This window comes from Heterodontus francisci, chromosome 27, assembly GCF_036365525.1.
Source record: "Heterodontus francisci isolate sHetFra1 chromosome 27, sHetFra1.hap1, whole genome shotgun sequence".
In the NCBI taxonomy this organism is placed as follows: domain Eukaryota; kingdom Metazoa; phylum Chordata; class Chondrichthyes; order Heterodontiformes; family Heterodontidae; genus Heterodontus; species Heterodontus francisci.
The window spans coordinates 15,004,040-15,028,901 of NC_090397.1; the positions used below are offsets into that span (position 1 = coordinate 15,004,040).

The 24,862-nt window shown below is 42.0% G+C and overlaps 1 protein-coding gene across 12 annotated transcripts in view; it reads left to right on the plus strand.

The window, feature by feature from the left end:
- Nucleotides 1-5,397: 5,397 nt before the first annotated feature.
- Nucleotides 5,398-24,862, plus strand: part of c2cd5 (C2 calcium dependent domain containing 5) — a 148,837-nt gene continuing 129,372 nt past the window's right edge. For 4 of the 12 annotated variants that reach the window (XM_068058899.1, XM_068058905.1, XM_068058909.1 and 1 more), the window contains exons 1-8: nucleotides 5,398-5,703; nucleotides 8,424-8,464; nucleotides 11,713-11,814; nucleotides 13,442-13,528; nucleotides 18,340-18,511; nucleotides 20,962-21,057; nucleotides 21,659-21,814; nucleotides 23,172-23,373. In XM_068058899.1, coding sequence (XP_067915000.1) covers nucleotides 5,637-5,703; nucleotides 8,424-8,464; nucleotides 11,713-11,814; nucleotides 13,442-13,528; nucleotides 18,340-18,511; nucleotides 20,962-21,057; nucleotides 21,659-21,814; nucleotides 23,172-23,373 — 923 coding nt within the window. In that variant the 5' untranslated portion in view covers nucleotides 5,398-5,636. Of the gene's footprint in view, nucleotides 5,704-8,423; nucleotides 8,533-11,712; nucleotides 11,815-13,441; nucleotides 13,529-18,339; nucleotides 18,512-20,961; nucleotides 21,058-21,658; nucleotides 21,815-23,171; nucleotides 23,374-24,862 lie in introns of those variants that run through there. The other 8 variants (XM_068058896.1, XM_068058900.1, XM_068058902.1 and 5 more) reach the window with 4 other exon arrangements.

Consider the following 24,862-nt stretch of genomic DNA (forward strand, 5'->3'; position numbering starts at 1 on the left):
AAGGGGAACTTTAAAATTTCAATCTGTGTGTTTATGCTTTACTTCATGACTAGTTAAGACTTGTTTTATAATAAGCTGATAATTTTGTTGTTCATTTAAGGAACCTGGTTAGTGTGTTTTATTCTAGGATAAGAATAGAGTATACGATTGACTGTATCGGTAAGCGGGAAAATTTAAAAGATATATGTTGTGACCTGTAGAGAAGTGGGACTAGAATAAACTGTGCACTCCTCCTGCCTGGTTCGTAACACCTGTTATTATCTCCTTAATAATGGATTCTAGCATTTTCCCAATGACAGATGTTAGGCTAACTGCCCTTTGGTTCCTGCTTTCTGTTTCCCTCCTTTCTTGAATAGAGGTGTTACATTTGTGATTTTCCAATCTGCTTGGGCCTTTCAGAATCTATGGAATTTTGGAAGATCACAAGTAATGCCTCTACTTTCTCTGCAGCTACTTCTTTTAAGACCCTAGGATACAAACCATCAGGTTCAGGGGACTTGTCAGCCTTTAGTTCTAATAGTTTTCCCAGTACCATTTCCCTCGTGATTGTAATTGTTTTAAATTCTTCCCTCCCTTTTACCTTTTGATTTTCAAGTATTCTTGGGATCATTTTTGTGTCCTTTACAGTGAAGACAGACACAAAATACCTGTTCAACACTTGCGCCATTACCTCTAGGGGACCAACGCACACTTTAGTTACTCTTTCCCTTTTTCAATACTTGCAGAAATTCTTATTATCTGTTTTTATATTTCTAGCTAGCTTTCTCTCATATTTTCTAATTTTTCCCTCCTTTTTTCACATTCTTTGCAGGCTGGGAAAATTTTAGAAACCAACAAAGGATGAGTAAAAGATAATAAAAAGGGAGAAATTAGAATATGAGAGTATACTGGCAAGAAATATGAAAACGGATAGTAAGAGTTTTAGTTTAGAGATACAGCACTGAAACAGGCCCTTCGGCCCACCGAGTCTGTGCCGACCATCAACCACCCATTTATACTAATCCTACACTAATCCCATATTCCTACCACATCCCCACCTGTCCCTATATTTCCCTACCACCTACCTATACTAGGGGCAATTTATAATGGCCAATTAACCTATCAACCTGCAAGTCTTTGGCATGTGGGAGGAAACCGGAGCACCCGGAGGAAACCCACGCAGACACAGGGAGAACTTGCAAACTCCACACAGGCAGTACCCAGAATTGAACCCGGGTCGCTGGAGCTGTGAGGCTGCGGTGCTAACCACTGCGCCGCCCATAGAGCTTCTACAAGTATATAAAAAGGAAGAGAGTAGCTAGAGTATATGTTGTCCTTTAGAGGATGAGATGGGGAATTAATAATTGGAAACAAGGCAGAGGCAGTAAAAGCATCCCAACAATAGTAGAAAATCAAGGGGCAAAAGGGAGGGAGGAACTTGAAACAATCACTATCACCAGAGAAAAATTACTAGGAAAACTAATGGAAAATCTAGAACTAGGGGGATGTTTCAAAATAAGGGGTCTTCCATTTCAGATGGAGAGGAGGAGGAACATCTCTCAGAGGGTTGTTAATCTTCAGAATTCTCTACCCCAGAGAGCAGTTGTGGCTGGGTCATTGAATATATTCAAGGCTTATATATTCAAGGCTTAGTTAGACAGATTTTGATCTACGAAGGCATCAAGCGGTATGGGGGGCATGCAGGAAAGTGGAGTTGAGGCCATGATCAGATCTGCCATGATCTTATGCAATGCCGGTGCAGGCTCGAGGAGCCAAATGGCCTACTGCTCTTATTTCTTATGTTATTATTTAGGTGGGATGTCTACCACATTCTCCCATCTCTTTTGAAAGACAGTAAATACCATGCTGTTTGACCACTGTGTATAGGATAAAACATTCAGATTTATTTATAGATATAATGACAAACGGATGCGAGGCGACATAGAGAATACAATGCTCAGAAAACAAAGATAGACTGTTCACATTACCCATTTTAGTTACACAGTTTGATTATTAACAGAAATTTTCAATTCAGATATTTCAGACCTATGTGAGGGAAAATCCAGACAGACAAAACTTCCAACAATGCAATACTTCCTCATTGCTGCACTTAAAAGTAGGTCTAAGTTATTTGCCTGGAACAGGAACTGAACCCACTGAGGTACAATACAATTACCAACCCAAGCTAGCACTGTAAGAAAGTAAAACTGGTTTTTAAAAAAAATCAACATTCTCTCCAAGTGCACGCATATTTGACAGCCTACACTCATCTTATGTTGTGGATGTACTTCATGAAATCTGCTGCACTTTAGTTACTCTAAAAAGTCACAACTCAGCAATCTAGTATGGTAGCATTGTGGTTATGTTACTAGCCTAATAATCTTGAATACTAACAATTCTTATTGACTTAAGTTTAAATCCCACCACAGCAGCTGGAAAATGTAAATTCAGTTAATTAAATAAAATCTGGATTCTTTTAAATGAAGCTAGCATCGGTAACGGTCACCATGAAACTATTGGATTGTTGTAAAAGCCAACTCGTTCACTAATGCCCTTCAGGAAAGGAAACCTGCTGTCCTTACCGTGTCTGGCCTATATGTGACTCAGCACACGCAGCAATTGGTTGACTCAGCATCTGACTGAGTGTGGCAAAATTGAAGTCAATGGGAATCGGGAAAAACTCTCACTGGCTGGAGTCATACCTATTACAAAGGAAGATGATTGTGGTTGTTGGAGGCCAATCATCTCAGCCCCAGGGCATCACGACAGGAGTTCAACAGGGTTGTGTCCTAGGCCAACCATCTTCAGCTGCTTCATCAATGGCCTTCCCTCCATCATAAGGTCAGAAGTGGGGACGTTCACTGATGATTACACAGTGTTCAGCACCATTCGCAACTCCTCAGATACTGAAGTAGTCTGTGCTCACATGCAGCAAGGCTTGGACAACATTTAGGCTTGGGTTGATAAGTGGCAGGTAACATTTGCATCAAACAAGTGTCAGGCAATGACCATCTCCAACAAGAGAGAATCTAGGCATCTCTACTTGACTTTCAACAGCATTACTATTGTTGAATCCCCCACCATCAGTATCAGGGGGGTTTCCATTGATCAGAAACTTAATTGGACCAGCCATATAAATACTGACGGTGTTGAGACATCGGGTCCAAAATCGAAGATGCAATTAAGGCCAATGTAAATTATTTGGAAATGCACCTGGAACTAAAAGGGAGGGATTTGGTGACCCTGTTGCAGGGAAACAGTCTCTGCTCATCAGGATCAGTAGTCATCTAAAACACTTGGGAACAAGTTAAAGATAGGATTACACTACAAAGAGATCTTCATAACAGAAAATAGAAGTACAGCACAACACAACATATTCTCTGCTGCATCCTCCTGGGACTTGCCCTGTTTCTGTTCAGCATCCCCAAACATGCTCCATTACAATATTGCATCACAGGCAATGTTTATCACAACATGACGGCCTTTGTCAGCTCGTCCAGTGGTAGCAGTTTGTCCAGATACTCCCATGTACTGTCATCTAAATTCTCTGTGATAGAGAACAGGAAGGACTGAGAGGCTGTGCTGTCTGTGGGCTTCATGTCATACAGCCCGGCATAAAAGGATTTGATGATCCTTAGAATGTTAGGCTGCGATGACATTACCGAGCCATCCTCTTCCTTCAGGCTGCTGATCACAGAGCCCTCTCTGTACCTTTTGGAAGAAACATGAGCATGTCTCATCCTGCTCCAGAGCGGACTCTGGACCGGAAGATGATCTTGGAGGCCTCCGCGGCAAAGAGTGAGCCCTGTTGGCTCTTCACCTCTTGGAAATCCTCCCTGACATCGACCCCCATCAACTGCAGCAGGAACAAATTCTGCATGGTTTGGAAGATTTCCCAGTCTCTCTCTCTCTCACTTTCTGAATACCTTTGAGGATGAAGAACCTCTTGATATACGCCTTGATCGTCTCCCACTAGCGTGTCAGGCACTCAAAGAGGGATTTCATGGTTCTCCAACCTCTGTAATCCCTTATGAGTTCCTCAATATTTTCTGGGGCCAACAGCTTCCATGTCCCGCTGCCAACCTTCTGGTCTTCCTGCAAGTTACAGTGGGCCAGCAGGAGGCAGTGGTTAGAGAAGAACACCAGCTTGACATGGGAGGATCTGACCTTGAAGACTCGCGACACAAACAGGAAGTCTATCCTGGAATGGATGGACCCGTCCACCTGCAAGATCCCCTCCAAGTCACTCACCATCCTGACTTGGAACCATATCGCTATCCTTCACTGTCACTGGGTCAAAATCCTGTAACTCTACCTAACAGAACCGCAGGAGTACCTTTACCACATGGATTGCAATGATTCAAAAAGGCAGCTCACCATCACCTTCTCAGGGCAATTAGGGGGGGGGTGTTGGCAATAAATGTTGGCCTTGCCAGTGATGTCAACATCCCATGACCAAATTTTAAAAAGAATTCTGAAATATGCTGAAATAAAAGCAAAATACTGTGGATGCTGGAAGTCAGAAATAAGAACAGAAAGTGCTGGAAATACTCAGCAGGTCTGGCAGCATCTGAATAAGGGTTGTAGACCTGAAACTTTAACTCTGTTTCTCTCTACACAGATGCTGCCAGACCTGCTGAGTATTTCCAGCACTTTCTGTTGTCATTTCTGAAATATGCTGCTTGTGTTGTTGGAAACATCAGTAAAATTCCAAAAGAACTAAATAAATATAAATGTGACCTTTAAACTTTTGCTTAAGGGATACTGATCCTGTCTTTTCCAGCTTTGTTGACTATATCTGGTTAAATCTTCCCTTCTAAGTCACACTATGCCAATGATTAGGAATCTTTTTTATCTGCACAATGAGGTTGTCTGCAGTAATGATACAGGTTTATTTCTCAAGTCAATGAGTGTTATCTATCAGGAACAGCAATCACTCATTTTGGTCGTTCATTGGCCTCAGATGTATGAAAACTCACCATTTTGGTGTTGCTTAAGTCTCAAAATCAAACAACTGAGAAATTCACATAAGCAGTTCTTCAGCAAAGAATTGTGGTAGTCTTTGCACTCTTCATCCGCTCATTTGGCTTGGAGGGTGATAGGCACCCAAGTGGTAAGAGTCCCAGCCCATGTCAACCAGTCCAAGTCCCATCAATGAGCCCAAGCACCAACAATACCACCTGGAGCTGCCTGGCTTAAGATGGGGATACCAGAATCTGCCAGGGAGGGTTCACTTTGTTCCAGCCACCCATCATCACCAAACATGCCATCACGTTTGTAACTGGGCCCTTGTTTACAGCATGCAATGGAGCCTGGCCCCACAGTGTACCAGTGAGACTGCAGCCAGCTCATCAGCCTGTGTACTTGACTCAGGCTCAGAGAAGTCACTCACTGGTGTGGGTAAGGGGGAAACCCGGAAGTGAAGAGGCGGGTGACGCCGGAAGTAATCGGTGTTTAGCGACCCAGGTGTTGGAAGTCCGCGTGAAACAAAAACCCTCAAATCACAATAATATCAAAGGGAAACAAAAGGAAGACAGGATTTCTGAAGAGCAATATCGGGCCTGTCCCTGAGCGCACCGAGCTTGGGTGCTAGCGGCAGTTGTTTTGCAGCCCATGAGGCGCGGGGCCTGGCAGCGCCCGATGCCTCGGCCCAGGTTATGGGTGAAGACGCGGATCGCGGGGGTGTGAGCTGTGCCGGGGTGGTGGCCTGGATCCGGAGGCCTGGTTCGTACTCATTCTCATTCTCCAAGTAGTGTGAAGAGAGAACGGGCTGGGCTTTGCGATGCCCGGTTACTACCACCTTCATGCCACACTGACTGCTTGTGGGGAGGAATCTGCCTGTCGTAAAGCGCCACTTTAACCTGGCAATTACTGTGCCACAGTCATTAGTGGTTGACTGAATTTTGGATAATAAGCACTGCAACCTTCCTTTCCCAGGGTGCAAAACAGAGCTTTTCCTGCACTGCTCAGATTTCCTTTTCCTCATATATTTTTCAGCTTCTGTTAATAATTCTTTCGTTTTCAGTGTACCTGTTTGCAGTTCAGTTCCACTGTACTATTTCGAATAAAAGCAGATGAGATCTCCCCGGAGCCCTGGCCAATATTAATTCCTCAGCCAACATCTCTAAAACGGATTATCCGGTCATAAAGGCCAGCTCGGGTCTGCAAATAAAACCCGACCCAAGCCCGACAGAACCACATCCGACCCGGCCTGGGAGTCCTTTCAATTTTTCCTGCACCCGACCCGACCATCAGTTAACCTACCTTCCATTTTTCACTTTGTTACTTACCTGCTCAAGCTTAAAATAACTGTAACAAAACCACTTTTCAAGTCCAAAAAGTAAATTAACAGTGGAGCCATTTACCTGCAGTGGTGATAGAGTGGGTCCGGCCCAAGTCCGAATGCCAGACCTGGAAGTCCGACCTTTATCAGATTACTGTTTGTGGGAGCTTGTGTGCAAATTGGCTGCAACATTTCCAAGGTTACAACAGTGACTTCACTTCAAAAGCACTTAATTGGTTAAATTGTGATTTGGAAAATCTTGAGGTTGTGAAAGGGACTTATATAAAGGAAAGTTCTTTACTTCTGAAGATTGTTTTTCACTCAATACAATCTGGGCAATAATATGGCAAAGGAACAGAAGGAGGCCACTCAGCACCCCCCCCCCCCCCCCAAAGCCTGCTGCACCATTCTATTAAATCATGGCTGATCATGTCAATCCCATTTATCCACCTTTGTTCCATATCCCTCGATACCCTTACTTGGAAAAATCCCAGTCTCAAAACTTTCAATCATCCGCACACTTTTTGGGGAGCTAAGTTCCACATTTCAGCCACCATTTGTGTGGAGGAGTGCTTCTTGATTTCATTCCTTAATGGCTTGGTTCTAATTTTAAGATTATGCTTGCTTGTTCTGGATACCCAGGTATGTCTACATTGCTTGCTTTGTCAGAAGTGACTGACGAGTTTGGTGCTTAGCAAAACTGAGTGCAGAAAACATATAAAAAATAATTAATTGGCTTTCTTCTATCCTTTCCCAAAGGTGGTAACTGGGTTGGAGTATTATCATAGGGTGACAATTGCCTCTGGTCCCATTGGTGCTGGTTGCCCTCAGATATCTTAGCTCATTGGCCTCTGATTTTTAGCCTATGTTAAGAATGTCCAGGGGGTGGAGCGCAACACATCTGAGCCTCACTTGGCTCCATAAACTTTTCAGAATGCCATTCAATAGCAATCAGGAATAAGATCCTTTGTGTCTTTTTTTCTCCATAGCCCAGGATTGCTGGTGTCAATTTTAACAAACCCATGGGCATCCTAGTAGATATTCAACTATTTGTTTGTAGAGCGAGGATCAAATGTGGGACCTTGCTGAAATGTGTGGCTTCATTCTGTGGGTTTGATTTAAAAGATCTGTTTGTTTTTGTTGTTGCCATCAAGTTCTCATTTATGTTTATGCAATAATAATGTTTGGTACAGAAATATGTTACAGAGTGGATTGAAGTAGATTGAACCTTGTTTCAAAGCAGATTAAACAGACTTCACATTTGTAATGCTAGTTATGCCGGTACAGGGCAGCATATTCATATGAAACTTTCTGGTGAATGAGGATAAAGTATTCACCCATAGAACACCTGTCTGCATTGTAACTTTAATCAAAGTGGGAAGAAGGGACAGGGGGAAGTTGACTGAAAGTCTGTTTGTAGGATTGAAAGTATCAGCAGACATGTTGCAAGAGCTCCTTTTGCTCCAAGTTGTTTGAGCTTGTCCATTCTACTGAAAGAATGATGATTTTGCGAAGGAGCTGAAAATGGAGGATTGTTGAAACTTAAATATTGATTGTACTTAGGCATGTGTTAACCTTTATTAAAAATCTAGTAACATTGTTCAAGTTGCAGTTGTGTAGCATCTTTAATATAGAATACCATGGTGCTTCACAGATGGGTGTAAGCAAAACAGCTGGCAAGCCAGCAAGGCAATGGTAGCAAATGCAGGGAATAGACTATTCTGAATCTTAAATAATTATGGCGTGAACATTTCTTATTTTTTATTTATGTAATACGTGCAGCTTTGAAATTTACAGTTCATGCAACTTGCAACCACTTAGTTTCTGTGAACTATTAAATTAGCACATGCAGCCCCTAGATCTGTCAGAACCATCAGTTGTGTATGTGATCCCATATTGAACCAGAAACCAGGATCAAAAAACAGTAATAAAGACACTTAACATTTTCTTTTGGTATTTTGTAAACAGATACAAGTTGGAACAGGTGTGGAAAGTAAACCAACATTCCAGCTGATGTAACTCAGTTGCACCTGTAACTTGTGTGTCTGACTTAGTCTCTAACCATTTGGAATGTGAGGTGAATCTTACATGTAATTAGAATCAAACTTAAATATATCACTATGTGTCACATTCATATATTATAAATCTTGTCTGTCCACAGTTGTCACATTTGATCATGCCGTTCTGTCAACATTTACCATGGTAAATTGCTATGTTGGCCTGTCTCTTGTGATGTTGCATTGGCTACAGCCACTAGGTGATTCTGTGGAGTGAGTTGAATCATCCAAATATGTTGTATAAAAATATTCATTAACTGACTGTTAGTAATGCTATAGAAAAACTTTTTAATGTTTATACAACCTTTCCCCGCACCTGTAGCATATTCATTTACAGGTCCAATCCTTATCAACAGTATTCAAAATCTCCAAAAAGATATAGTAACAAATCAAATATTTCAAAATGATTTTGTGTACTGCACCTTGATTTTTTTCTTCAGAACCGCACACCAATTATCTATGCTATACTCCTAGTGACAAGACAACGCACTGCACATGTCACCCATTGAATGATGATTGCACGATAACTTGCTTATTTATCTTTAGCCGGGAACATAGGAACGTACACCACTGGAAGAGACTATTGTCTACCTGGCTCAAACCAATCTAGGAACTATGATATCCCATAATACCTCTCATACCCCACTCTCCATTTTTTTAAAAATCCAGTTCTTATCTTTTTCTCTGCATCAGTAAATTTAAGGATCATCCCTTACTGCCTGTCTTGGCATACCATTGAATACAATTGCAGTGGATTTGGAAAATATATGAAAAGGTATGACAGTACATAGGCAATGGATAGTCTTTAAAGAAATATTTCATAGTTTACAGCAACTATACATTCCTTCAAGGCACAAAAACCCCAAAAGTAAAGGCAGTCAATCATGGATAACAAAGGAAGTTAAGGATTGTATAAGATTAGAAGAAAAGGCCTATAAAGTTGCCAGAAATAGTAGCAAACCTGAGGATTGGGAGGATTTTAGAATACAGCAAAGGAGGACCAAGAAGCTGATAAAGAAAGGGAGAATAGAATATGAATGTAAGCTAGCAAAAAATATAAAAACAGACTGTAAAAGCTTCAACAAGTATGTAAAAAGGAAACGTTTGACTAAGACAAGTGTGCGTCCATTACAGGCAGAGTCAGGAGAATTTATAATGGGGAATAGAGAAATGACAGAGAAGCTAAATGATAACTTTGTGTCTGTCTTCACTGAGGAATGTATAAGAAATCTCCCAGAGTTATAGATCCAAGGGATTAGGAGGAATGAGGAATTGAAGGAAATTAGTATTAGTAAGAAGGTTGTATTGGAGAAATTAATGGGCTGAAAGTTGATAAGTCCCCAGGACCTGATATTCTACATCCCAGAGTGTTGAAAGAGGTAGCTATGGAGATAATGGATGCATTGGTGATCATCTTCCAAAATTCTATAGATTTTGCAGCGGTTCCTGCAGATTGGAAGATCACAAATGTCACCCCACTATTTAGGAAGGGAGGGAGAGAGGAAACAAGGAATTACAGACTTAGTGAGTGGGCAAGAACGTGGCACATGCAATATAATGTGGAAAAAGGTGAGGTGATCCACTTTGGAAGGAGGAATAGATGTGCAGAGTATTTCTTAAATGGTAAGAGATTAGAAAGTGTAGACGTACAAAGGGAACTGGGCGTCCTTGTCAATAAGTCACTGAAAGCTAACATGCAGGTGCAGCAAGCAATTAAGGAGGCTAATGGTATGTTAGCCTTTATCGCAAGAGGATTTGAGTACAGGATTAGTGAAGTCTTGCTTCAATTGTCTAGAACCTTGGTTAGACAGCACTTGGAGTACTGTGTGCAGTTTTGGGCCCCTGACAGTAGGAAGGATATTATTGCCATAGAGGGAGTGCAACCATCATCAGTAGCATTGTCTTCAGTCACCTTGTCCCTGCACCCCAGAATTCTTCTCTCATACCTATATTATTTTACTTTTCTCCCATGATCTTCTCCTGTTCACTGCTGCCCCTTCCCCCTTGTAAAGCACTTTGTATTGTTTTGTTATATGAATGATGGTACACTGACATGAGTTGTTAATGCTCTGATTGCATGCAGCAGCTTTTGGAGGTTTTGAAGTTTAAAAAAAGTACTTGAAGGGTATGTATCCGGAGAATCATTAAATAAAAATGTGTAATATTTGTATAATTTGTTTCCGTTAACTTCAGTGTCCAGATGCAGCAAGACCTGGACAACCTCCAGGCTTGGGCTGATAAGTGGCAGGTAACATTCGTGGCAACTCAAGTGTCAGGCAATGACCATCTCAAACAAGAGAGAATCTTCATTTCCCCTTGATATTCAATGGCATTACCATTGCTAAATCCCCCACTATCAACATCCTGGGGGTTACCATTGACCAGAAACTGAACTGGACTGCCCACAAGAGCAGGACAGAGGCTGGGAATTCTGTGGCGACTAACTCATCTCCTGACTCGCCAGTGCCTGTCCACCATCTACAAGGCACAAGTCAGGAATGTGATGGAATCCTCTCCATTTGCCTGGATGGGTGCCGCTCCAATAACATTCAAGAAGCTTGACACCATCCAGGACAAAGAAGCCCGCTTGATTGGCACCCCATGTACCACCTTCAACATTCACTCCCTTCACCACTGGCACACAGTGGCACCAGTGTGTACCATCTACAAGATGTACTGCAGCAACTCACCAAGACTCCTTTGACAGCACCTTCCAAACCCGCGACCTTTACCACCTAGAAGGAGAAGGACAGCAAGTGCATGGGAACACCACCACTTGCAAGTTCCCCTTCAAGCCACACACCATCCTGACTTGGAACTATATCAGCGTTCCTTCACTGTCGCTGGGTGAAAATCCTGGAACTCCCTTCCTAACTGTTATGGATGGGCAATAAATGCTGGCCTAGCCAGCGACGCCCACATCCCATGAACGAATAAAAAAACATTTCAGATTGCATTTTTTCTTGTGTGGAAAGATTTGACCAAACTTCACTTTTGGGGCAGCTACTTTCACTGAACTTCAGGAAGTGTGCACATTAATGGTATAGTGATAGGTTAAAGTTCCTTTTGAAATATTTGGTTTTGTGCACTTCCTAATGTATTTTCAATATTAATAAGTGGGGCATACATTTGTAGTGAGATGGGGAAGTACTGTCAGTGGAGGAATATATGATCAGATATAATAGCACCTTTCATTATTGGGAGCTACAAAAATTGACCCTACTCTGTCAAATGCTGTTGGTTTAACACTGGTTGCAGGATTGAGGTTTTCTTTCTGATTTAATGCTCTGATTGTATGCAGCATCTCTTGGAGTTTGTGAAGTTGAAACAAGTACTTGAAGGGAGATTGATTTATCAGATACAGCCAAGTAACTTGCCTTTATTTTCTTGCAGCAAAGACTAACGATGCCAGGGAAGCTAAAAGTCAGGATTGTGGCTGGTCGTCACCTGCCAGTTATGGATAGGGCCAGTGACCTGACGGATGCATTTGTAGAGGTTTGTACAAATTACGCAGAATTTTATAATATGATTAGCATTTACCGACGCATTGTGCAGTGGAGTAACGAGCTGCAAATGTGACCCTCGATGTGGTGAATTTCCTGTCTTCAATTGTAGGAGATGCCAGTAGGTGAGCATCAATTGCAAGAAGTACAGAGTGCAAAGCTGAGGAGAGGAAAGGAAACAAAATAACCAAGAGGCAGTGCAATGAACAAGAGAACTACAGATCCGCACTGTAGGTGTACCCTTCTTAAGGGCAGTTAGGGATGGACAATAAATGCTGGCCTTGCCAGTGATGCTCGCATCCCAAGAATGAATTAAAAAAAAAAATGTCTTTGTCAGCTGGGTGTGAAGCCCACCAGTAAAGATGTCAGCTGTGGCTCAGTTGGTTTCACTCGCGCCTCTGGTCAGAAGTTTGTAGGTTTAGGCCCAGCTCCAAAGAAGTAGCTTGGGCTGATACTCCAGTGCAGTATTGGGAGAGTGCTGCACTGTTGGAACTGCCATTTTCGGATGCGATGTTAAAACTGAAGCCCTGTCTGCCTCCTCAGGTAGGTGTGAAAATTTCCATGGTACTGTTCTACTGGAGGGCCTGTGTTTACTCCTCAGACGTGACCCAGAAGTTATTCCCAAAATATGCCCAATGTTGTGTTTATTTTGCCAATGTCAAGTTACACCCAAGTATCCTCCAATCTCATTAGAATATTACATAGAATTACATAGAATGTACAATTCAGAAACAGGCCATTCACCCCAAATAATTTGTGTAGGCTCCACATGAGTCTCCTCCCATTCCATCTGCCTCAGACTTGCAGCGCATCTTTCTATTCCCCTTTCTCTCAGGTACTCATCTAGTTTCCTTTTGAAAGCATCAAAGCCATTTTACCTCAACCAGTTCCTTGGTAGCGACTTCCATATTCTAATCACCTAACTGCCTTGTAGTTATGGCCCCTAGATTTGGATTCTCACCCACGTGGAAAATTGCTCTCCACGTCTATCCTGTCCAATCCATTCATAATTTTAAAGACCTCGATCAGGACACCTCTAACTCTTCTGCTTTCTAAAGAAAAAAAGCCCTAACCTGTTCAATTTTTCCCAATAGCTGTAATCTCTCAGTTTTGGGGGCAGAACTGCACAGCACTCTAATTGTAGCCTGACAAGTGTCCTATACAAATTAAACATAACTTCAGAACCTTTGAATTTTATACCCCGAGAAATAAATCCCAGTGTTTTGTTAGCTTTATTTGTTTTGCTGACCTATGATGCTGCTTTTAGTGACTTGTTCATCTGCATCCCTGGATCCTTTTGCTCTTCTTCCCCATGCAGTTTATAATTTTCTAAGGTGTAGGTGATGTTTCTATATGCTTGAACTTAAAGCGGGTGGAAATATGTGTAAGCAGTCGGGGCCCAAGAATAATACAAATACAAAGTGTTACGACCGAAGGAGCATACTGTGTTTTCTAGTTCCACTTCTCCACAGGTCACAACATATAATTTAAATGTTTACCCAGTTACCGATGTAGACAATCATATACTCTACTCTGGCACCTCAATCTTGCACCTGGGGTAGGGGTGGGAGGTTAAAAAAAAAAAGTATAATGCTCCCTATAACTTTTGTTTCTTGCAGGTAAAATTTGGTAACACAACATTTAAGACTGATGTGTTCCCCAAATCTCTCAACCCACAGTGGAATTCGGAATGGTTTAAATTTGAGGTAAGATTCGTGTCAGCTTATATCATAACATAAGGTAAGGCAAAATAAAATTTGGCTGAGAATGTTGAATATGCATTTGTGCTTTGTACAGTGAATCAAAAAGTGAGGTTCATAGGCTGAGGGACCAAAGAAATAAATTACATTATATTACTGAGTTAAAAATGGATTTCAAACTCAAGGCAAGATGGGCACTGGTTGGACAGTAAGGGGGAAAATGTATTGAGCATTCCTGAAAGAAAAGTGATATTTCATCTACTGTGAGTGAGCGTAACAAATATTGAGAGCTTGGAATTTGATGTTCCGTTCCAAACACTGCAAAGTCAGCAACTTCATTCATAAATTTCAGTACTTTGGTTACACAGCTAGGCAGTCATGGAGCCCAAGTATTTCTTTATTAAAGAAGAGGAAAATTTCAGAGTGATAGTTAAAAAGGATAAAGCTTAGATTCCAAAGCAGGCACTTAAATTTAAACTCTAATTCAGTTAACACCTACGGATACACGCTGCGCCCCACGCTAGCATGCGTACGTGATAAGCACATGCAAATGGAGACAGAACAGAGCAGAAGAAAAAATAGTAGAGAGGTTTGAGGCAATCCCTGGAGGGGTTTTTGTTACTGTGCTTCGAGCTTGCTGTAGTCCTTGCTTGTAGGTAGATCTTGCTTTTAATTGGGGCCCAATATTATTCTTAAACCTTCACTGTTCACTGTAGGAGATGTTTCTCTGTTGGTGTTCATATGTCTTCAGTGGTTTTCAGTTCTGTGAGAAACAGATGGAAGCAGACAGGAGAGGCTGCACTGAGCCAGCCATGAGAGGTCTTTTCAGTCCAGGAGCAAACAGCTTTCGGTCTCCAAACACTCTTTCTCCAATTTAAAAAAACTCCCCAAGTTGGCCAGCAGGTGATCACGTGACTGACTGGTTTGACCGGGTCTCTTCTGTGTATTGTGTATTGGGAACATCTTAATAGTCAACCTGGAATGCTAGCTTCACCACATTCAACATCTGGTAATCAGAAGTCCAATGTGGATTGAATTGGAGCAGGGAGTGGCCCCTTTGTTCTTTCCAAGTACTGTCTGTTACAAGTCAAAAATCTTTCCAGTCAAGGGTTTGGTGTGTTTTTGAAAAAGCAAGTTCTTTCTTTACTCCAGTAACAGTTTAAAAATCAGTATTCATGTGGCGAAATTAATGTGCCTCACTCTTGGCAGGTGGGGGCCTGCATGACACCTCCAAACCCAGGGGAATGAAATGTGATTTGAAAAAAAAAAGGCGCATTTCATTAAAAGGTTTGAGGGAAATATAAGGTAAAGAAAGAAAAACCATGCATGTCTCTCATTCATTTCCATTCATTGCTAACTCTTAAAGTTGATTAAAATTATCTTTTCTGGGCGCCAGGGCTGCTTTAATTTCCCTTTTTGGCATCCCAATAACCATGTGGTGCTTTGGGGAAGCTTTTCTTCAGTTTGCCCATTGCCATAACTGCCTAGGGTTTTTGCCTGTTGAGGTAATTTTTTTCCCCAGAGAGTTAGTAGTTGGCCCATTTATCCTGAGCCCTCTCCAGTGCTTTGCTGAGTCATGCAAAGTCTTTTGACTTCAGGGGATGGGTGGTTCCCTTTTTCTCTGACTGCGCGGGAGGATTCTTTGTTAATCTCCCCTTTGTTCTCTCGGACACTCCTACCTGCAGGTATTTGTGCAGACTTGACTGCACTCTCCTGTGGCACTTTGACTAGGTGAGGCATCACCCTCACAGTTTCTGTGCCCCCTAGAGGTCTCTGTTTGTCTCTGCAGGTTCCTGTAAATGCTGTTAGCAACTCTGGTGGGGTGCTTCTAGAGTCTGTGTTTACATAGGAGGATGTGGGGTCTAACTTTTCAAATTTTTCGGGGTTGGCTGAGTGGACAATCGGGGTTTTCGTCTGGGATTCCTCCCGGACTTCCTTTAACCTGCCCTCTTGGTCACTATTTCCCCTTCTGCTTCTAAATGTTTGCCAGCCATGTGCCTGCCTGTCCCCTTTTGTTCTCGGCGGGGGTCCCTTACAGTTCACCAGCCCCCTGCTGGAGGGTCCTCCTAACACTGGTACAGGACTAAGGGGTGCAGGTTTCACTGTAGGTTGGGGTTTCTCCTCAACCTGGCACATGTGGCAACTCCTTCAGTACTCCACATCTTTGTGGAGTTTTGGCCAGTCAAACTGCTGCCTTATGCAGGCTTTGGTCTTAAGTATGCCAGCATGTACAGCCACTGTAGTCTTGTGGGCCCTTCTTAATCTTTCTCCCTGGTACCTCTGTGGCACCACTAACCAGTGAACTATTGTCCTCTCTTTGCCCGCAGGTCTGTGAGGAGACTTTTAAGAGTTAGCCATTTCCTCATCAGTACCTCATTCTTTAAATAGTAACAATCAGGGACTCCCTCTGCTTCACTTTCAGACTGGGCAGCCTATGCTAACTCTTGCAATACTGGGTCGGCTTGCTGAGCGTCAGCCAGGGAAAATCCATTTAATTCGTTCCCTGGGTCTCCTACTTTCCAAAGAAAGTCATAGACAGGCAGACCTCATGGTCATCTGCCTGCAGTGCCAATGCAGTCTCCTCTGGGGGAACTGGTTTGATCATGGCCTGACTCACTACACATTCAGGGACACTGCTGGGGGCCGTCTCCTGACACTGCTCTCTGACCTCCTGCAGTCTTTCTTTCACTACTTGGGGTGCTACCACCTTCACTCCCATCAGATCATTACCTAGGAGCTGGTCAACCATTCCACAGGCAAACTAGGGACGATCCCTATGGTCACCGGTCCCAAAACTAGGTCGCACTCCAGGTGCATCTGGTGTACAGGTACAGGCGTACACTGCCCTCCAATACCATTCACCACCATTTTGGTGTTCACTGCACTCTCTTGGGGAAAGGTCAGGCCTTTTCCCAGTAAAAGGGATCTAGTGGCCTCTGTGTCCCTGAGAATCACTGTGGGCTTGCTGCCCCCACTCGAGGGGTATGGGGTTACTTTCCCTTCAGACACAAAACCCTGATAACCTTCAGGAATCCTATTAACTTTTCCTGCACTCGCCGTAGTAAGCTTCATGGGTTGCACTCTTACTGCTGTTAAAGATACAGCTTGTTCTGCTGTGCTTTCCAATAGAGTCCTGTCTTCACTGAGCGGGTGTGCACTGATTAATCCTACCGGTTTTTCCTTTAGTTTCCAGCAGTCAGCTTTTAAATGCCCTGCTTTATTACAATGGAAGTACACAGGTCTCCAGGTCTCACCCTTGCTCACAGCACCTTCCGTTTTAGCTGGAGGAGGACCCCCTGTGTCTCCTGCTTTCCTTTCTCTCCCAAAACTGCCTGAGCGGAGATCATCTGCCCACTCTTTGTCCTTTTTGGATTTTTGGGGGTGATTAGGAAAGGTTCTCCCCTGGGAAACCACTTATAAATTAAAGCAAACTCATCGCCAGAACGGCTGCTTGCTGGGCTCCTTGAACCCGCTGCTCCTCTACATGGGTCTTTATTGAGAGTGGGAGAGAGTTTTTAAATTCCTCTAACAGGATTACTTTTCTGAGAGTCTCATAGCTGAGCTGTATATTAAGAGCCCTCAGCCACTGGTCAAAAGCCAGCTGCTTACTTCTTTCAAACGGGCAGGAGAGTGGAGTTGAGGCTGAGATGAGAGGCTCGAGGGGCTGAATTGCCTACTCCTGATCCTTGTTCTTATGTTCTAAACTCCAGCTAAGTTTGATTGGCTTGCTTTTTGAGGGTTCTAAACTTTTGGCAGTAGAATTCGGGTACTAATTCATATTCCCCGAGGATAGCATTTTTGGTCAGTTTATAATTTGATGAACTTTCATCTGGTGACCAGGAATAAACCTCATGAGCGTTTCCAGTTAGCTTGCTCCACCCCCCCTCCCCTTCCGTCTCCCCGCACCCCTCTCTCTCCTCCTCTGTCTCCCCGCACCCCTCTCTCTCCTCCTCCGTCTCCCCGCACCCCTTCTCTCCTCCTCCGTCTCCCCGCACCCCTCTCTCTCCTCCTCCGTCTCCCCGCACCCCTCTCTCTCCTCCTCCGTCTCCCCGCACCCCTCTCTCTCCTCCTCCGTCTCCCCGCACCCCTCTCTCTCCTCCTCCCTCTCCCCGCACCCCTCTCTCTCCTCCTCCCTCTCCCCGCACCCCTCTCTCTCCTCTTCCGTCTACCCTCCCACTGCGTGTGCCCTGCCCCCCTCGCAAGAAGCCAATGGGAAATTTCTCGTCCATGAAATTAGCTGTCACAGACCTTCACATTTTTCCCAATGACCCTGGTGTCTGTGTACGGACACGTTGCCGATCCCTGCTCTCCAAGACAGTTCGCACGCACGACTCAACTCCTGTCTATGTATAAACAGTAGCGGATGCATGCATGTTGGGTTGGGGACACGTTCCTTTTTTTTTAGGGTTTAGCCACCCCTCCTCAACTACCTCATATCTGTCATGGGTGGGTTAATATTGAGGCCATTCTGTAAGGAGGGACTAAGATGGGTAGAATGGCCTTCATTTTTAATTACCTTGTGGCTTTAAAGGTGCACAGCTTCAACATTGCAACACAACAATACATTTGGAATTATATGATATAATGCTCCTGTCCTTAGGACAAGATCTAGACATTTGATGAGCAATGCCGCAGAAGCACTGCTTCATGTAAGGATGTGAGAAAAAACAATTACTGTAATTATTTTCTTATAATTTTAACTGAGATCACAGCACTTCATAAGTATTACAGCCCTGAGAAGCTGAGTTTAATGACAGGAAATATTTAATGTTTTTTTTCCAGTCGATTCAGTTAAATAACTGGAAATGTGCTTGCAGGTTGATGATGAAGACTTGCAAGATGAGCCACTACAGATCACAGTTCTGGATCATGATACCTACAGTGCTAATGATGCTATTGGAAAAGTATACATTGATATTGATCCATTGCTATCTAATGAAGCTGCAGCCATTCTGTCTGGCTGGTTTCCAATCTATGACACTATTCATGGTGAGTTTGATTTTTGACAAGTGATGACCTGATTTCCATTGGTAGTCTGCATTTGTGGTGAGGACCACTGACCGTATACTTCCGTCCAGTCCATTGCAGGCTAAATTTCCTGTTTTCAGTGAGTGCTGCAGTGCACATGATCCATAATGTAGTATTCTTCAGTACACTTAATATGCATTTTAGTGAGGGCGTGAGCTAGGGAAAGTTGAGATTCCTACAAACTGGAAAGCTCTGGTTCTTTGTTGACACTAATAAGTTTACAAGACAAAATGACTTCGAGTATTTCAATTTTTTTAAGTGACAAAATTTGACCACTTGCAAAGCCCTGGATTGGAAAAGACTGCACAGTCCATTTGCCAGCCTCTAAATTGCCTGTTCCCACAGTTCTGTAATCCAATAATATTTTACCACAGAATATAATTTTCATTTTGATAGCTCTGAAATTACTTATTGTGTAGGTGCTTGGAATTTGCTAGATCTGGAAAATAACCAAATGGCAAAAACAAAACCCGGAACCAGTTTTGAACATAAATGTTTGATTATGCTGTTTGTTTTTGACCCTAAATTTGGATTTTTGCATGATATAAATGTGCTGTAGTGCTTTTTTTAAATAGGGGAAATGGCTTAGACTGTTTTGAGTTTGACATTTCTTTCATAATGTACCATATGTGTGTTTTTAGATGCAGTTTGTAGATCAACACTCCAAAGTTCTCTTTCATAGCTCCACATGCTTGTATTTTCCCTCAGTTTTTTAGGCTATTTTCACACCCTTTGGGACATCATGCATCATTCAGAGATGTGCTTGGTAACTTGGGATTAGAATAGATAGATGCTTGATGGCCGGCACAGACACAATGGGCCGAAGGGCCTGTTTCTATGCTGTATAATTCTATGACTCTCTAACTTGCTGCAGACCCCTAGTTACACTGCTCTTCTGCTGACCATAAGGTCTCTTCTTTCACCTCCCCATCCCCTTCCCAAGTCGGTAAAAGCTTTCATCAACTACCAGTCTAGCGAGGATTAATGTACTTTGTCTGAATAAAATGATTGATAGCAGTTTTAAAATGACCAGTATTGTGTTCATCATTATCTGTGCAATGAAGGTGTACTGGAACTGCAATCGAAAAAGGGCAGCAATGTTTGGTGGCAGTTTTAGGTGAGTAGATGATATGGTGACAAGAGGTGGACAAAAACATTGGAACAGGAGTAGGCCTTTCAATCCCATGAGCCTGTTCTGCCATTAAGTTAAATCATGGCTGATCTGTATCTTAACTCCATTTACTCATCTTGGTTCTGTAGCCCTTTAATACCCTTGTCTAACAAAAATCTTATCAATCTCAGTTTTGAAATATTCAGTTGACCCCCCCCCCCCCCCCCTCAACAGAAGAGAGTTCCAGATTTCCACTAGCCTTTGTGTGAAGAAGTGCTTCCTGACATCGCCCCTAAACAGCCTAGCTCTATTTTTAAGTTATGTTCCCTTGTTCTGGACTCTCCCACTAGAGGAAATAGATTTTTTTCTATCTGCCCTGTCAAATCCTTTAATTATCTTATACACCTCAATTACCTCTTAATCTTATATACTCGAGGGAATGCCAACCTAGTTTAGATTAGAGATACAGCACTGAAACAGGCCCTTCGGCCCACCGAGTCTGTGCCGAACATCAACCACCCATTTATACTAATCCTACACTAATCCCATATTCCTACCAAACATCCCCACCTGTCCCTATATTTCCCTACCACCTACCTATACTAGTGACAATTTATAATGGCCAATTTACCTATCAACCTGCAAGTCTTTTGGCTTGTGGGAGGAAACCGGAGCACCCGGAGAAAACCCATGCAGACACAGGGAGAACTTGCAAACTCCACACAGGCAGTACCTGGAATCGAACCCGGGTCCCTGGAGCTGTGAGGCTGCGGTGCTAACCACTAGTCTGTGCAACCTGTCCTTTATAATTTAACCCTTTTAGCCCCTGCATTATATGTCTGTGTGTGATGTCCTAACAACAACAGATTTCTGATATGACAAGTATAGATTTGCAGGATAGATAGCCAGCATACATTATTGCAATCATTTGATCAGAATGATTATGTGGCATAGTTAATCCTTCAGTGATATTGCATTGCATCAACTACATGGAATAAAGTGGCCCTATTTTCCCTGAAACTCAAGCTGGTGAAAAAGAAATGGACTGAAAGCTGAATAAAATGGCCCATATAAACTCCATCGTACAACAAAAGCAAAATAAGGGATAGAGAAGGCTTGAGCTTTGCTCTTGTGGTTCATGACATTCACTTAAATTATTTTCAAACTTCCAGCAAAGTTTGTGCATGTAAACCAGGAAGCAATTTGTAAAGGTAATAGTCTTCTCTGATTTTATGCTTGGCTCTATAATTTTACTGTAATATTAAAATAGCTGGGTGTATTAAATCTTTTTTTTAAACAGGTATCAGAGGGGAAATTAATGTCATGGTGAAGGTAGATCTCTTCAATGATTTGAACCGCTTCAGACAATCATCATGTGGAGTCAAGTTCTTTTGTAGTAAGTTTGGTGTCCTGTATTGTTTATGTTTTTATAAATTCCAAGTATATATTGTGTATTGACAGTTCACAAATTAACAATCTAGTGAAACATTCATGTTCTTGGAATACCTTTTTAAAAAGATTTGTGTTGAGCATTTGGTCATATCAAGGTGGTAGATGTCACTGCAAGTGAATAAAACACTTTTCTACCTTCTGCACCTATTTTCAGCATCAAGCATTTTCAGGTCAGGTATAGCAAAACCAGAAGCAGGGTAAAGTTTCCTCTAGCTCTATATCAATATTGTACAACTCCTGAGTGTACTCTATTATTGATGTTGCCAATTCTCATACCAGCACTTTTGCTGGAGGTGTTTACTGCCAAGCTGTCAGATTGTCGAGCTTTTTTCAATAGGCACGTAGCCACTAAGATCTAGTTTGAGATGGTCAAAATGCATTTCCCTTAGGACCCACACACAACCAGCAGAGAAAGGAAACTTTAATCCTCTTAGTCTGGATTCAAATCATACAGGAAAATTAGGTTTTCAATTCACAGAAACACCCCAGTTGCTTTTTAACCATTCTTTTGCAGAGTAAGCTCTGAAGTATGTTTTTGTCCACAGCCACTTCCATTCCTAAGTGTTACAAAGCCGTAACAATCCATGGATTTGTTGAAGAATTGGTAGTAAATGAGGATCCAGAGTATCAGTGGATTGACAGGATACGCACACCCAGGGCATCAAATGAAGCCAGACAAAGGCTAATATCACTGATGTCAGGTAAAAAATCTTTCAAGTTTTTGTTGACTATATTTGTTGATGTAAGTGTATTTGATATAAAGTGTAATTGTTCAGAAATTGTCTTATATTGTGCTGTAGGCAAATGTTGAGAAATTTTGGGATGGGGAGTGTTTTTTTTAAACTGATTTTAGAAGTTACAATCAAGACATTAGAGTAATTATAGAGTAACTAGTGCCTTGAAACTTCACAAATCTGAGCTGGTTTGGCAGTATGTTGCAACACAGTAACATGGTGAGAGGCTGATAATTCGTCAAATCATGTGAATGAAACTTGGGGTGTCTACATTAGCAATAATACAATTAATGGAATATACAATTGGCAAATTTCTAATTTTGAGGAGTTTGTAGATTTCCACACAGACTTGATTTGAAATTTAGATGCTCTTTAAGAAGCCAACCAGAAAAGTTTCAAATAATCATCAGTATCAGAATTGTACTCATTTTTTCTTTTCACAAATGCTGATTGACCTGCTGTGTAATTCCAGCATTTTGTGTTTTATTTTAAATTTAGATTTCTCGAATTTGAAGTTGGTTATTTTTAATTTGTAAAATTATAGTTAATTTTTGGCTGATTAGTTTACATATGTTCACTTAACCATTCTTACCCTGAAGCAAAGTACCATCTGTTCATTCAGACTCAAGAGTATAAGCATTTGTTAGTTTCAAATGCTAAACTACAATTATTGCTGTTAATTTGGTCACTGTGTACCTTCTCCGCCAGTAAGCCGGACGAGTTTCACCTCCTTCCAATGATAAGTATTTGTTGTGCCGAAATGTTGATTCACAATGTGTATTCATGTTAAAATAAAATTTCAGCTCTATCATTTCATTGGGTTTGCAATCTGCGTTGCAGTTTTCCTCAAAAGAAATCTGTTAACAGTTATTTGGCAATGACAAACATTGCATCACAGCACAACCTGCAAAGTGGACTATAATTCATCAACTAGCCCAAAGTACTTGGATGAAAATGTTTTTACACCAAGATTTGTACTAAATGTGTGGAACAGGATGACTAATATTGCTGAGAAAACACATTTAGATATGGGAAAGTTGGCTCTGCACATTTGTCAAAATTCCATGAATTTTCTTTCAGCTGTCTGTTCCGATCTAGAATTGGAGAAATTCAGAACTAAAAAACATAAATTCCGCATATCCGTGCAGCAAATTTTTTAAAAAAATATATCTTGGTGGCTTTTGGTCAGTTTCTTAGAGGGTTACTCTGCCTAAAATGTCATTTCATCTCATCTTGTTCCATAAGCTGTGGTGCTTGCCCACACAGCAAAGTTTGTGTATTTGATAAAAATCTTCTTGTGACAATAAATATTTGATTTTAATAGGGGAACTGCAACGAAAAATTGGCCTAAAGGTACTTGAGATGGGAGGCAATGCTGTAGTGGGCTATCTGCAGTGTTTTGACTTGGAAGGTGAATCTGGGCTGGTGGTACGTGCTATTGGGACTGCATGCACACTGGATAAGCTGAGTAACCCAGCTACATCACTCCTACCTCCATGTAGTTCCCCATCCAAGGATCTGAAAGAGTAAGTACAAGGTTGCAAGTATGTGCAATCTCTTTCTCTGAATTACTTTGTATTGTGTTGCATGCAAGATTCATATGCCTGTTCTATGTGCACTTCAATTTTATTTGAGCATTGTTGAGCACAAAGATTTATTGGAATCGCTAATACAGTAGATACAGGCTTTTAAGTGCATGACATAGAAATCAAATTTGTGCAAGCTGAACGTAAGAAGTACATTAAACTATAAACTGACAGCAAGAAAATATGAATAATCCTGAAACCATTGTGATAACAATGCTACCCATCTCACTCAGAATTTGAAATTTACGAGCACTATTTTAAAGCTATAACAAATTATTATGAACACTTGAAAACATGTATTTTACTTAGACTTTCCCATATGTCCTCAGTTTTGTATCTGAATAGTATGATCTGGTGCAAATGCCACCTCAGACAGAATGTGTTATTTTAGCTATGTAACCAGAAAGGCAAGAACTTTCCAAAATCCTTTAAATATACAAAATGTTTAGATATATACTTGAATTAGAGTGAAATACGGGCATGGGGTGTAATAACATACCAACAAATGTTTTTCACTGTTGTTAGGTACTGAACCTTAGCTCTTAAAACAAGATTAGTTTCCTGCAAGGGTTTCGGACCTGATAACCAAAAGTTGAAGCAGTTCTCTTTTTCCCTTTTATTGTCACACAGCAGAGATCAACACGACAGTATTTAGGCAGTGATTTACAGTACCAAACAGATCATATATAACCCGTAAGGAAACTGGAAGTAGTAATCTCTGGATTGCTCCCAGTACCACGCGCAAGTGAGTATAGAAATAGGAGGGTTAAATCAATGAATGCGTAGCTGGAAAGATGGTGCTTTAGATTCTTGGGACATTGGGACCAGCTCTCGGGGGAGAAGGGCCCCACACAGGCCTGACGGTTGCATCTAAATAGAGATGGGAGGCATGCTGTAGTGGGCTATCTGCAGTGTCTGAGTTTCTTGCTGGGCGATTTGCTAGTTCTATTGGAGAGGGTTTAACTAACTTGGCAGGGCTGTGGGAACCAGGAGGTAATATCAGAGAGGAATACCAAGGTGCACAGAATACTGGGAAAGATAGATAGTACTAGAGTAAGGACTAGTAAGTTATTAGCTGGGATCAAAGTAAGGGATAAAGTAATAAAGTCTGAATCGGGGTAACTGTGCATGTATATGAATGCACGGAGAGTGGTCAATATGATTGGTCAGTTACAGGTGCAGATTGCCATATGGAAATATGTTGTGGCTAAAACAGAGAGCTGGCTCAGAGAAGGGCAGGACTGGCTATTAAATATTCCTGGATACAAGGTATTCAGGAAAGATAAGAAAGGAAGAATGGGTGGCAGAATTGATTACGGAGAGCATTGCAGTGCTGGAGAGAGAGGATGTCCTGGGGGGGTCAAGGACAGAATCTATTTGGCTAGAGCTAAGGAACAAAAAGGTGCAATTACATTGCTCGGTGTAGTCT